At 43.1% G+C, this 12,580-nt stretch overlaps 1 protein-coding gene across 1 annotated transcript in view; it reads left to right on the forward strand.

The window, feature by feature from the left end:
• The window catches only part of MBTPS1 (membrane bound transcription factor peptidase, site 1), a 52,253-nt gene that overhangs the window by 2,115 nt on the left and 37,558 nt on the right, over positions 1 to 12,580 (forward strand). The window contains exons 2-3 of the mRNA XM_079116936.1: positions 8,160 to 8,640; positions 9,600 to 9,857. Of these exons, the coding sequence (XP_078973062.1) occupies positions 8,472 to 8,640; positions 9,600 to 9,857 (427 nt within the window). The 5' untranslated portion in view covers positions 8,160 to 8,471. The remainder of the gene's footprint in view (positions 1 to 8,159; positions 8,641 to 9,599; positions 9,858 to 12,580) is intronic.

Consider the following 12,580-nt stretch of genomic DNA (forward strand, 5'->3'; position numbering starts at 1 on the left):
AGTTGCAGAAATCCATTAACTAGCTTTATTAGTCTTAACCATGTGTATTTTCTCAAGGAAAATAATTTTAAGTAAAGTGAGGAAGGAGGAAGTTTGAGGGTGTCTCTTGTGTGGCTGTCTAATGTTAGATGACCAGAGGATGAGAGAACACTGCAGGGAGCCGAGAGCAAGCAGGTGCAGGAGTCGGCTAACCAAGCCATGGACCACAGCTTCTCTGTTGATACCCTGGACTAGGAAGTTGGATTTTTTTGTTTTGTTTTGCTGCTAGAATGTGCCTGAAGAAATGGTTCAATAAGACTTAAGAATATACCTTTATTTTAAGATGATGTGTCCTGGCATTGCTTAATTGTTAGCCTGCTGAACAATGGTAATACAACCAAGCATGCAATTAGTTAACGAAAGTGGTAGTTTTTCAGCCAACTTTTAATTAAACTGGATAGTACCCTGTCATGGTCTAAACACAGTTCAGTCTTCTGTGGAGTTATTTCAGTAAACTAGTTTGTTAAGAAGGAAGCCTAGCGCATAATTAGATGATTATCATGTGATACAAACTATTTCCTCTCACCTGGATTGTTTTAAGATTATTTACAAAGAAATAATTTCAGGTGTATTCATTACACCAGAAGTATAATCTTTGTGATATTCTTTTATTGTGCAAATCATAAGTAGAAGAATCTCAGAACTTCATAGAATGTTAGCCGTGAGCTGGACCAGTGGCTTTCCGAATAATACAGTTCCTCTGTTTTGTCTCCCTTTACACATGTCTCATTACTTCTTATTCCTGGCACATGGATTGGATCTCTCTCAGTATTTGACATCAGATTCACTTTTCAGGTACACCTGTGTTAGAGTACAGTCGCATGGAGAATCCATGGGTGGAAATTCTGTTTTACAGGGAATGCCTTTTAGGGAAAGACAAGCGTGTCTTCTACATGAAGAATTCATAGAAATTAAATCTATTGACACAGTGAATCCAATGAAGCCTGAATAGGCTTGGAGAGTAAGTGGCAACAAATGATAAACTTTTCTAGAATGAACCAGCTAGACGCTTACTGTTTTCAAAGAGTAACTTTTCTCCATGTTGGAAGATGGCTGTAGATAGTTTTTCTCAAATCTAGCATCAGATTCGAAATTTTGTGCTGCCATTTCATGCATGTTGGAATGACTTCTGAGGGGAAATTTTATCAGAAAATTTGTGATTTTTTTTTCTTTAAAATTTATTTGAAAGGTCTATGAAAGTAATGTTTCATCTAATAAAAGTAACATACTTCTTTGTAAAAATATAAATAAAACAAATAGCTATGTAATCAATCTGTTGGAAAGTTGAACCACTGTTACATTTTGGCATGTATATTTCAGTGTTTTTTCTTTTGTTGCATGTAGATACATTTATAAAAACCAAAAATTTTGGATCATACTGTACATGAACTGTTTTGTTGAATATTTCATTAGCATTTTCTCATATTCGCACTCTTGCTATAACACTCTACCACAGACAGTGACTTAAAATGATGTGATCTCCTGTCTTACAGTTTGGGAGGTCAGAAGTATCCACTGGGTGAAGTGAAGGTATGGGAGGGCAGCCTCCTTGAGGCCCTTCCTTAGTTTCTAGAGATCCCTTTTCCTGCCTTCTTCCTCACATTACTTCCAGCGTCACATCTTGGAGAGATACTTGTAATTACACCTGACCCACCTGGATAACAAAGTGCTGTCACAGCTCCAGATCCTTAGTGGAGGCATATCGGCAGTTAACACCCACAGGCCTGGGAGTTAGGACCTGGACATCTTAGGGGGGACCACAATTCAGCCTAGCACAGGGACATAGTGTGAAATTGCTGCATGGCATTCCCTAGTATGAATGAAACATAGTTATTTTCCAGTCCCCTGTTGTTGCACATTTAGATAGTCTCTAATTTCCCCCAGTTACAATCTTGCAGTACCTATTTTGCTTGTAAATCAGTGTGCATTCAGATTCATGCATGTTGGAATGACTTCTGAGGGGAAATTTTAGAAAAGTAGGCTCCCTTTCTGAAGCTGGAACCAACTTACCACACTCAGACAGCTCTCTCATGGACAGGCCAGGGTGCCCCAAGCAAGGGTGTAAGTCTGCTGGACCTCAGTTTTCTTACCTGAAAGAGGTGTGGTAACAGGTTGTTGTGAGGATTAAATGAGCATGCACATTAGTTACACAGTACCTGTGACACAGTAAATGCTCTCTTTTTTAAGTGTTGCTCTTTTTTTTTTATTAGACCAAAAGTTTTTTTTTTTTTTTTTTATTTTTAGTTGTAGATGGATACAGCACCTTTATTTTGTTTATTTTTATGTGGTGCTGAGAATTGAACCCAGTACCTCATACATGCTAGGTAGGTGCTCTACTACTGAGCCACAACTCTAGCCCCTAGACCAAAAGTTTTTTGAGTTATTTTCCCCCCCTGTATTGGGGATTGAACTCAGTGGTGATCTACTACTGAATTACATCCCCAATCCTTTTTATATTTTATTTTGAGAGAGGGTCTTGCCAAGTTGCTGAGACTTGCTTTAAACTTGCCATCTTTTTGTCTTAGCCCCCCGAATAACTGGGATTACAACTATACGCCATTGCACCGGGTGTTTTATGTATATTTGGGAATTTTAATGTATATTGGCAGATTGCCATTCTAAAAGGTTTTACAAATTTTTTATATTCACCAGCAACATATGAAGTAGTAATTTTGTTGGGTTTATTGAATTCCGAAACATGATTTGTATTATATACCGATTGCTTCAACTTTTTTCTGTCAAAATGTTGACCTTTGTAAAGTAAATTATATAGACACTGAGGTTAATTTTAACAGAAATTTGTATTACTCTCTTCAGGTTATCCATCAGTTTCTTAGAATGAGATGTATGGTGGGCCTTCCATATCGCAGGTTCACTTCTACAGATTGAACAAACCACTGATCAAAAATATTTGAGAAAAAGAAATTGGATTGTCATTGTTTGCTAAGCAGTAGCACATAACTATTTATTTAGCCTTTACATTGTATTCAGTATTGTGAATAACATAGAGGTGATTTCAATATTGAAACCCTGTGCTGTATTACATAAAGGACTTGAGCAGCTGTGGATTTTGGGGGGCCCTGGGACCAATCTTCCATAAATAACGTTTAATTTCATGTTAGCTCTGTCCCATTTACTGGAATGTTTGGGTGTCAGTTGATGATGTGAAGCAACTTTATAGAATGTCTCTCATTTTGGGTTTGTCTGCTATTCCCTCATGATTTGATTTCAGCTCTTCATCTTTGGCAGGAACCTCTCAGAGGTGGGATGGGCTCTTTTCAGTGTATCTGCCTGGGTGGAACCAGGACTGCTGTCCTGTGACAGGGAGCCTGGACAACTTGATCAGGTTTCGTGAAGTTACTCTTTCCCGTTTAATACATATTTTGTAAGAGGCATTTTTAAAACTATGTAAATATCTGGTCCTTCAAATTTTACATTTGTTTTATGTATTATGTCATTGTGGGTTAGGATCTGGTACTCGTGTTACTTATTGTGATGCCCAGATTACTCCTGGTCTGGTTGGAGCCCTTCCACTCTGATTTCTGTGTCTCTGCCACACAGCCACATCACTGTTTGAGCGCTTCCTCTCTCTCATCCTGTCCTCACTCTGCCCTGCGGGAGCTGCCTCTTTCTCTAGGAGCCTGGCTTCTTTTCCTGGAGAGCACTTGGGGTGGCACGTGTCCTTTCAGTAGATGGAGCCGGGACATGTATGTGTGTACGCACATATGCACATGCGTGTGCTTACTGCATATTGAAAACCCGGAGTTCACAGTAGCACTTCAATTTCAGACCAATACCGAATGGTTTGTTTGGTTTTTTCCTTCATATTTTTGACTTTCTGGCAGTAAGAAAATTGCCTTCCGTTATCGGTGAAATGTTTATTTGATCAAGTCAGTCTTGCCTTTGCTGCTGCCGCCTCTCTGCCCGAGCAGTGTCCCCTCCCCACCTGTTCTCCCCTCGCCCTTCATCACCCACATATGCCTGCCTGGTCCCCAGCATGCTTATTCAAGGGAGGAGAAGGAAGGGAAGTCAGTCTTTCTTCCCATGTGTTATATGCCCTGTCTCTGCGTGCTCCCTCTTCTGCATCACTTGTGCCCACCTGCTGCCACTAGGCAGTGAGGACCTAGCACGTCTTGGGGACGTGCTCCTCAGGCTCGCATTCTGTGGTGGGAGCCAGGGGAGGATCAGCCATTGTCACGGGAGTAGATGTGTCAGACCTGGAGAGTGTTGTTTGTGCTTATGAAGCTTCACTAAGTGTAACACCCGGGGGCGCTGGGGCTATGCTGGTGGCTGGCCTTGGTGACTCCAATGCCCCTGCCTCATTCACTGGATTCTAGCTCCCAGTGTTTTCCTCAAAGGAATCTTTTATTTTGAGATTTTGTTATTCTAGAGTTAGGAAAGTAGAGACCTCAGGGTCCATTATCATAATTTTTGAACCACAGGTCCTGGGTTTCAGTTCGCCTTCTGGGAACTTAAGCAGCTCAGCTAGATTCAGACAATGCAGTGAGGCACCTTGTCACTTGCTGTCATTTTCAGCCTGACACCCATGCGTGTTTTGTACTTGAATGTGTCTCTTCTGCTCTCCATCCTCCTTCTGAACTTTGTGGGTGTGCATGGCTGGCAGGCACCTGGAGGGTCTCCAGGTCAGGCCTGTGCTCCTTTTCTGGAAGGGATCAGTGACCTATTAATCACTAAACCCGTGGTCTCTTTCACAGCCCTCTTTTCTTATGGAAGAGTCTGATTTGGGTTTCCATTTGATCTCCCTTGCACTGTCTTGTCACTCTCCAGAGAAAAGGCCCTGAATTGCCAGAATTCTGTCCTCAGCCCTGCGCCCACCCCCATACTGTTCCCAGGTTGAGCAGGTCACCACCGGCGTGGCGTTTGCCTGCACTCCCAAGCCAGCCCCTGCCGTCTTCTCCCTTCCTCTCGGGGTGTGCTTTGTCGGTGCAGGCCACCTGGGGCCTCAGCTTCTCCCTGCTGCACCTGAGACTGGTTATGTCACCAGTCTGTCAGCGTCTCCCCCTGGAGTTTCTCCCTGCAGTGCTCTCCAGTGTCCCCCACCCCCTGCTGCCCTTCACGCCAAAGCCAGGGCTGTGTCTTCTCTGCTCAGGAACACCTTATACTTCCCTTCCCCTTCAGAATCAAAACTGACACCTGTCTAACCCACGAGACCTCTTGGCCTGTCTCCCCAGTTTCTTCCTCGCCCACCTCCCCTTTCTAAAAGCCCTCCACTGCAGGGAGCTGACTGCTGGCTTCTGGGCTGCTGCACACATGCTCCAGGCCCTCCTGGCCCAGGCTTCTACACTTGCTTTTTCCATTGCCTGGAGTATTCTTTTCCCAGTTTCCTGCTTCCTTTGGGTCTCTACTCAAAGGTCCTCTTCTTGGAGGCTGCTGCAGCAGCTGAAAACTTGACCCTCTTGACTCGGCCCATTCCCTTTACTTCTCCTCCTTTCCAAATGCTGTGCTTATCACTAGCTCGATGCTGCCGGTTGCCCTGGTTTCTTGTCTGCCTCCCACTAAGGGAAGGTTAGTGCCATGGCTCAGCTCTCTGCCCTGGTTTGTTCATTTCTCTGGCCTGTGTAGCTGCCCAGCAGTCCCCTCATGGCTGTTGGAGCGCTGCGTGCTTCACTCCTGGTGGAGGAGGCAGCTGTGTTCCAGTTGTTTGCTGGCTGTTCTGCTTATGCCAAGTACCTGCTCAAGCTCCTTTCCTCTCCAGACGTGTCTCTGCCTCCTACTCACACTGGATGTCCTGCTGGTGCTGGGCACCTCCGGTGTTCTCCCACGGCTCTGCTGTGGCTCCACTCCGTGCTCCACTCCTCCTTCGTGGTGCCACGCTCCGGCCCTCCCCAGCTCAGCTTCTGCAGGAGCTGGCAGCAATGCCCTTGCCGCGGAGGCCTCCTTTCTACCCCGCAGGAGCACTCTACGCATCCCTGGACTCAGGGATTGCCTCTCCTTTGGCCTCTTCTCTCCTGCCTCTCTTTAGTTGTGTTTCTTGCTGGCCACCTTTGCTGCCTCTCACCTGGAGGCTGTGTCCCTGACTTGCCCTTGCTCTGCAGCATCTTGGCTTGGTACCACTCTATAAAATTGCATGATCTCATGAGTGACTATGGAGACTGTCTTCTTCTATTGCTGCCTTGGTGTCAAAGACCTGAAGAGTTATTTTAATCTAAGGAAGAACTGATGACCTTATAGACTTTCCTAATTTAAAAACATCCAAACCATCTCTCCCTACTTCTTTTTTTTTTTTTTTTTTTTTTTGAGTCAGGCTTCTGCCTGAGTCATGTGAGATCATGGGCCATCTTTCTTGTGTGGACCACTTGGAAGAGGTGCTCACCATTTTTACCTGGGAATGAATTATTTGGAACAGGTTTAATTGAAGTTGATTTGCTCATTTAGGCCTGAGATTCTTACTAGTGTTGCTCAATGATATTTGTGTTCTGTGGAACTCAAATAGGTTGTAGATTCTTTAGCTTGAGGTAGAAGGGATTTAAGAGTTTTTTTTACTCAGTTTTAAAAAAATTGAGTGAGAGACCTGTTTAAACCTTTTAAATACATATTCATGGACTGCAGCATGAGAATTCTTATCACCAGCTACTAGCTTTATCTTCTTTGACTAGTAATCTTTAATTCCTGTTCATATGCTGCATGACATTGTGTTCTTTGACACCCATTTGGGGAAGCATCAAGCAGAGACTGAAGGTCAGGGTGAGCTGCTGTAAGGCATGCTAGGGTGGCTGCAGGTGCCCTCTGCTCCTTCTCTGGTCTTTCTCTGGTCTGTGTTGACCTTGGTATTTCTTGTCTTTGCCCTCGTGGTTGATCTTCTCTCCGTCCCTGCTGAGATGGATGTAATTGTTGTAGATTTCCAGTATCTCTGAGGAGCCTGTCCCATCAGTCTTAGTCTCCAGGGTCAATTCTGGAGATAGGCTTGCTTCTCAGGATCTTGGATTATTACAGCATGAAGGTTCTACTTGTAAATTTGAAAATTTCTTTAGCCACTTCACCCCCCCCCAGTAGTTTTGCAGTGTTTTTTACTGTAGAAGTACACGTGGGCAGCTGTGGAACCCCAAACTCCCTGTTGCTCCAAAGCTCTGAAGAAGCACTTATCACGCAGGAAAGAGTTAACAACTGGCACACTCCCATGAAGGGTGCCTCCTGGTCCTGGGTGCCTCCTGGTCCTGGGGTACAAGGTGGTCTTGCTTCTTGGTCTCTCTGCTACCCCTGGCTGCATTTCTGGTGTCTTGGGTATGGTCTGCAATGAACTCCTCTGGGTTGCTACAGCAGCCTTGTCCCTCCTCTTGCTGCTTGGCATTGTGAAGAAGGAGTATTTGCTACAGTTCAGAAATTTTAGAGTATATGTCTGCAAATAATTCTCAAATAACAGTTTTCTTCAGCAATAGTTTACCTACTTCAGCAATAGTTTACAAACTGTCCTTTCATGTCATTTCCAGTAAAGAGGTAATCTGCTTTTACAACAGATTTACTGGGTTAAATTTCTTTAGGTTTGAGACTTCTGGTAAAATAAATGTAATTGAGAATAAAACCCCTTCTATTCTCTTTTCATAGAATTGGTAGGAAGTTGTTTGAAATCTGTATAATTTCAAGTGTTATTTCTTTTAAAAGGTGTTAAAATGACTTGTATAGGAATCAGTTTGCCTTTGGGTATTTGCCTGAGATACTGATGAGATCTGAGGGATTTAAAGTGCTTGTTGGAGGTGCTGTAGAGATAGGGTTGGGATGACAGGAAAATGTAGAATCTGAAGCTGGAGCAAGGTAAGGGTCAGAAGCAGAGGATCAGGGTTCTTTCTTCTTTCTGGCTGTCAGGATGTTCACAGCCCATGAGCTTCATATTCCTGGTATTATGTTGTTATCCTTAATTTCTTCTATTTTTTTATTTATCCATTTTTATTTTTAAAACTGCCTTAGAGCCCCCCCCCATACACAAAACAGTGAGGGCTAAGTAAACACAAGTGAAGCCGTTACATGGTAACACGGTAGCACAACACACACTTTACTGTGTGGGGTCGCATCTTTTTACCTTCTATCTGAATTGTCAATGTGACTAAATCACACCTGGCTGTCAGTGCACTACTGACGTCTGTGTGTGCTGTTTTTTCTCTCAGCTCTGCTTGCTGTGGTCAGTTGGTCAACACTGTTGGACTTGGTTCTATGATGCAAATGGAGAGTAGGACTCTGTAGTCTTGGCCCGAGTGAGAGAAGCCCCACGTCCAAGATGGAGAAGAAGCGGAGAAAGAAATGAAAGCCTCTGCGGCCACCATGGAAGCCACGGGGCTTGACTTCCACGCACCTCGGACAAGACTGCACGGTGGCTGATCAGTAATGTTGCAGTTTTTAGCAGAAACAGAAATTCACTTCTAATCAAGGAAGAAAGAAGTGCGACTTGGATTTATGAGATTTCATGACCATATTCACTAATGACCATGAAGCTCGTAAACATCTGGCTACTTCTGCTGGTGATTCTGCTCTGTGGGAAGAGACATCTGGGTGACAGACTGGAAAAGAAGTCTTTGGAAAAGGCCCCCTGCCCTGGCTGTTCCCACCTGACTGTGAAGGTGGAGTTCTCCTCGACAGTTGTGGAATATGGTAATGACCTAGTCTTAGTGTTGAACCTCCCCATGTCCTGTTTTCAGACTTTAGTATTAGCTTTTGCCAGGTGGAGTGTGTCTGCTTTTCTGCAGTGAATTTCAAGCGGGATGAGTGTACAGCATGTGGGCAGTGCATTTCTTTTTGTTGCCCAGAACAGCTAGCTTTTTTTTTTTAGGTGCTGGGGATCGAACCCAGGGTCTTGTGCTTATAAGGCAAGCACTCTACTGACTGAGCTATCTCCCCAGCCCCACAGCTAGCTTTGTGAGTCAAGGAAATGGACGTTCTGAATGGCTTACCCACAGCTCAGTTCTTGGGGGGGTAGGTGCTGAACGTTTGTTCTAAAGTTCAGGTGACCAGATATGAATAGCTGAGCAAATATCTTATATACTCCACTCTGGAATTTTGTTTTGTTTCAGTAATCTCTGGATTTCCTGTTTGAAAAACTTCATTTCTTTACCATAGTTTCTTTTTTGTTTGTTTGTTTGTTTTTGCAGTCCTAGAGATTGAACCCATGGGTGCTCCACCACTGAGCTACATCCCCAGACCTTTTTATTTTTTTGAGACAGGGTCTCACTGAGTTGCTGAGACTGACCTCAAACTTGCCGTCCTCCTGCTTCAGCCTCCTGGTAGCTGAGATTACAGGCCTGGTCACCCTGTTCTGCTGTTTACTGTATTTTCAAACTTCTGTTGATGTTTGTTTTTAAAAAAAGAATCCCACAGGCATGTGGTTTTGAGTGGTGTATTGTTGTGATCAGGGGATTCATATATATTGTTTTAACTCCAAACTATCCAGGACATTTAAACCAGTCTTTTTTTTTTTTTTTTTTTTTTTAATTCTTCTTTACTGTGGACTTTAAGATACCTAATTTTTCTTTTATTAGTTAAGTTTCAGATTAGATGTGGTCTGTGTTTTATATACATAAATTCTTATATTTATTTGTGGTCTTCGATTTCAGAATACATTGTGGCTTTCAATGGATACTTTACGGCCAAAGCTAGAAATTCATTTATTTCAAGTGCTCTCAGGAGCAGTGAAATAGACAATTGGAGAATTATACCTCGAAACAATCCATCCAGTGACTACCCTAGTGACTTTGAGGTGATTCAGATAAAAGAAAAGCAGAAAGCGGGGCTGCTGACGCTCGAAGATCATCCGCACATCAAACGGGTCACACCGCAGCGCAGAGTCTTTCGTTCCCTGAAATACACTGAATGTGAGTATTGCAGCCTCAGTTTGAATTTGAAGCTGAGAGTTCAAGAACTGTGGGTCTCTGCATCCTGTTCACAGTTGGGATCATGTTTGAGCGGGCATTGTTTTAAGTGGAGGTGCCTGCTGATGTGGAGGAGCAGGGCTTGGCTCGCCTGGCAGCTGTGCTTGCTGAAGGGAAAGACTCATCTGGGCCTCTTCTCCTCACCTGCAGTCTGGGTTTTATCTTTTTCAGGCACTCTTGCAAAGCTTCTTTTTCTTGGGCTGTTTTGTTTTCCAGCCTTTCCTGTACCCATTTAGTCTGGGTGGCAGCTGCAGGCCTGAGGGTGGAAGGGGTCTGTCCTCCCTTTTGGCTCTAGGCTTAGGCTTTCCTGCTTCCTCGGGTTGGGCTGGTCAAGACAGTTCATCCGCAGGTTATAGATTGCATATGTACTGTGTCATATTCTCCAAAGCATATACATTGCCAAAGGAAGGTCTTTTTCCTGTTATCAAAAACCAGGTGAATGAATACATTGCTAGTACTGTTGTTTACTGTCATTTCTTTCATTGGAAGGAAAAAGGAAAAACATGCTCTTCTCCTTCATCTGTCATGTGCTAGGCCTGAGGGCCTCCAAGCCTCCTTGGAAAAGTCAACTAATTTGCATGACTTGAGGAGCCGGTTCTGGAGTCGCTGTAAACTTCTGGGATTTGGCTCCTTTAGATCCTTTTCTGCTAGTCCAGATGTTTTGTATCATTTTTCTCCTTAAAAAACACTAGCACCCTGAAGTGATCCAGGGAGAGAAGAGCAAGTCAACCCTGGTGTAGTTGGCCAGATATATACATGGTCAAGCCATTTTGCTTAACTTGGTTTTCATTTTATTTCATTCATCTTAGCTCTAGAATGTTTTAGGAGACACAAACAGCCAAATTTTAGCATAAGAACCCTAGACCATCCTGCTGCACCTTCTCTACAGCATTTGCTACCTGTTGTCTTCTGACATGCTGGTTCTTGTGGTTGGCTGAAACCTTGAGCATTGAGCTTACTTTTAAGTTCACTTTAAGCCTGACCTTTGCTTATCCGTAAAATGGAGGAATTGCCTACCTCTCCAGATGCTCACAAAGGCAGAACGAGGCAATGCTTGTGAAGAGAGCTTAGCAGGGTTGCTGTAAGGGCATTCAGTGGTGATTGTTTCTTGGCCCTTATTGGAAGGAGGTTTTGCTTTTTTGAATTGAACTGTCTCACTCTGGATCCCATATCCCACAGGCCTTAGAGCAAAGCTCACCTGTTTTTCACAAAGCAATATTTAAAGATACTCTGAAGGTATTTGTCTTTCTGCTATTCGAAGATATCCCTGGTGTCCTCTTTGGCACTTTCCTCTCTTTAAGTTAATAATCCCTAGTCCCTTCAACAGTTCCACGTGTTACATGGTTCACCTCTCTTGCCACATTTTGTTTTTCTTTGAATAAAGTTTTTCTAAATTGTTCTTAAAGGCCAGAACCAAGAATAATACTTCAAGTGTAGTCAGTGTGTTCAAGGTGAGGCAGAACCACCCACTCCCTTGTTGTAAGCATTGTTCTTAACGGTCACTCTAGAATTGTCCCTGCTGTTGACTTAAGACCAGAACCAACACATGAAGGTCAGTTCAGCCAGTTTCAGTTGGACTGTGCAAACAGTTTCTTCATGGATTGACATGAGTATATATTTTCCAGGTCCCTGTACCTTCATGGGTGTGGCTTGGTAAGGTTGGAAGAAAAGTGAGAATGATTTGCTTTAAAGCAGAGCTGCCGTGGTAGTATCCTATGTTTTTTAAAACTGATTTGAAATGATTTGTTCTTCATTATAACAAGGACTTCGAAAAGTAAAAGAAGACCTTGCAATTTTCATCCCTCTTTTTTTTTTTTTTTTAATAAAGGGATTTACAAATAGTAAAATTTATTCTTTTTAGAGTACAGTTTGGCAAGTTTGGGTAAAAGTATACGGTCAAGTAGGTATCCGCCAACAAAATGGAGTTATAGAATTGTTCCCTCATCCTCAGAAATTCTTGTCTTCTCTCTCTTGGTAGTTCTGTTTTTTGAAGGGTAAGAATATTAAGAATATGAAGCCATGTGGGGCCACACCTGTGATTCCTGCAGCTCAGGAAGCTGAGGCAGGAGGCTTGTGAGTTCAAGGCCAGCCTCAACAGCTTAGTGAGGCCCTGTCTCAAAAAACAAGGAAGGGCTGAGGATGTAGCTCAGTGGTTAAGCAGTTCTGGGTTTCAATCCTTAGTACTCCCCCAAAAAATATAAATGTGTAGATATACATATACCAAAATATATAGAAATGTGTGCATGCGCCTGTGTGTATCTGTATATATGGAGCACTATATAGTTTTCAAATGTCCTATTGATGTTTGACCACAGGTGTGTTCAGTGGGATAACATGCCTGTTTCCTGTCCCAGGGGTGCAGTGCTGTAAACTTCATTATTAGTTACCAGTTTCTTTAACACCCTGGGCTTTCTGGTTCATTGAGAAAAAGCTACTGATGAAAAATTGGGGTTCTCTTTAGCTTTATTTCTTAAGAAGTTATTTTATCAGTCCTTCTTTGCCTTACCTTGGTTAGAAAATTCTGAATAAAGAGCCATTTGCAAAAAATATGAATAATATGGCAACTAAATAATGTTGTATTATTATAACTCCTCTAAGGAAATCCTAAAAAGGGGAAGAGAATTCCACTTCAAACAGGATTTCAAAGTCCTTGCTGCTTGCAGAAT

This window comes from Sciurus vulgaris, assembly GCF_902686455.1.
Source record: "Sciurus vulgaris genome assembly, chromosome: 17".
Lineage (NCBI taxonomy): Eukaryota > Metazoa > Chordata > Mammalia > Rodentia > Sciuridae > Sciurus > Sciurus vulgaris.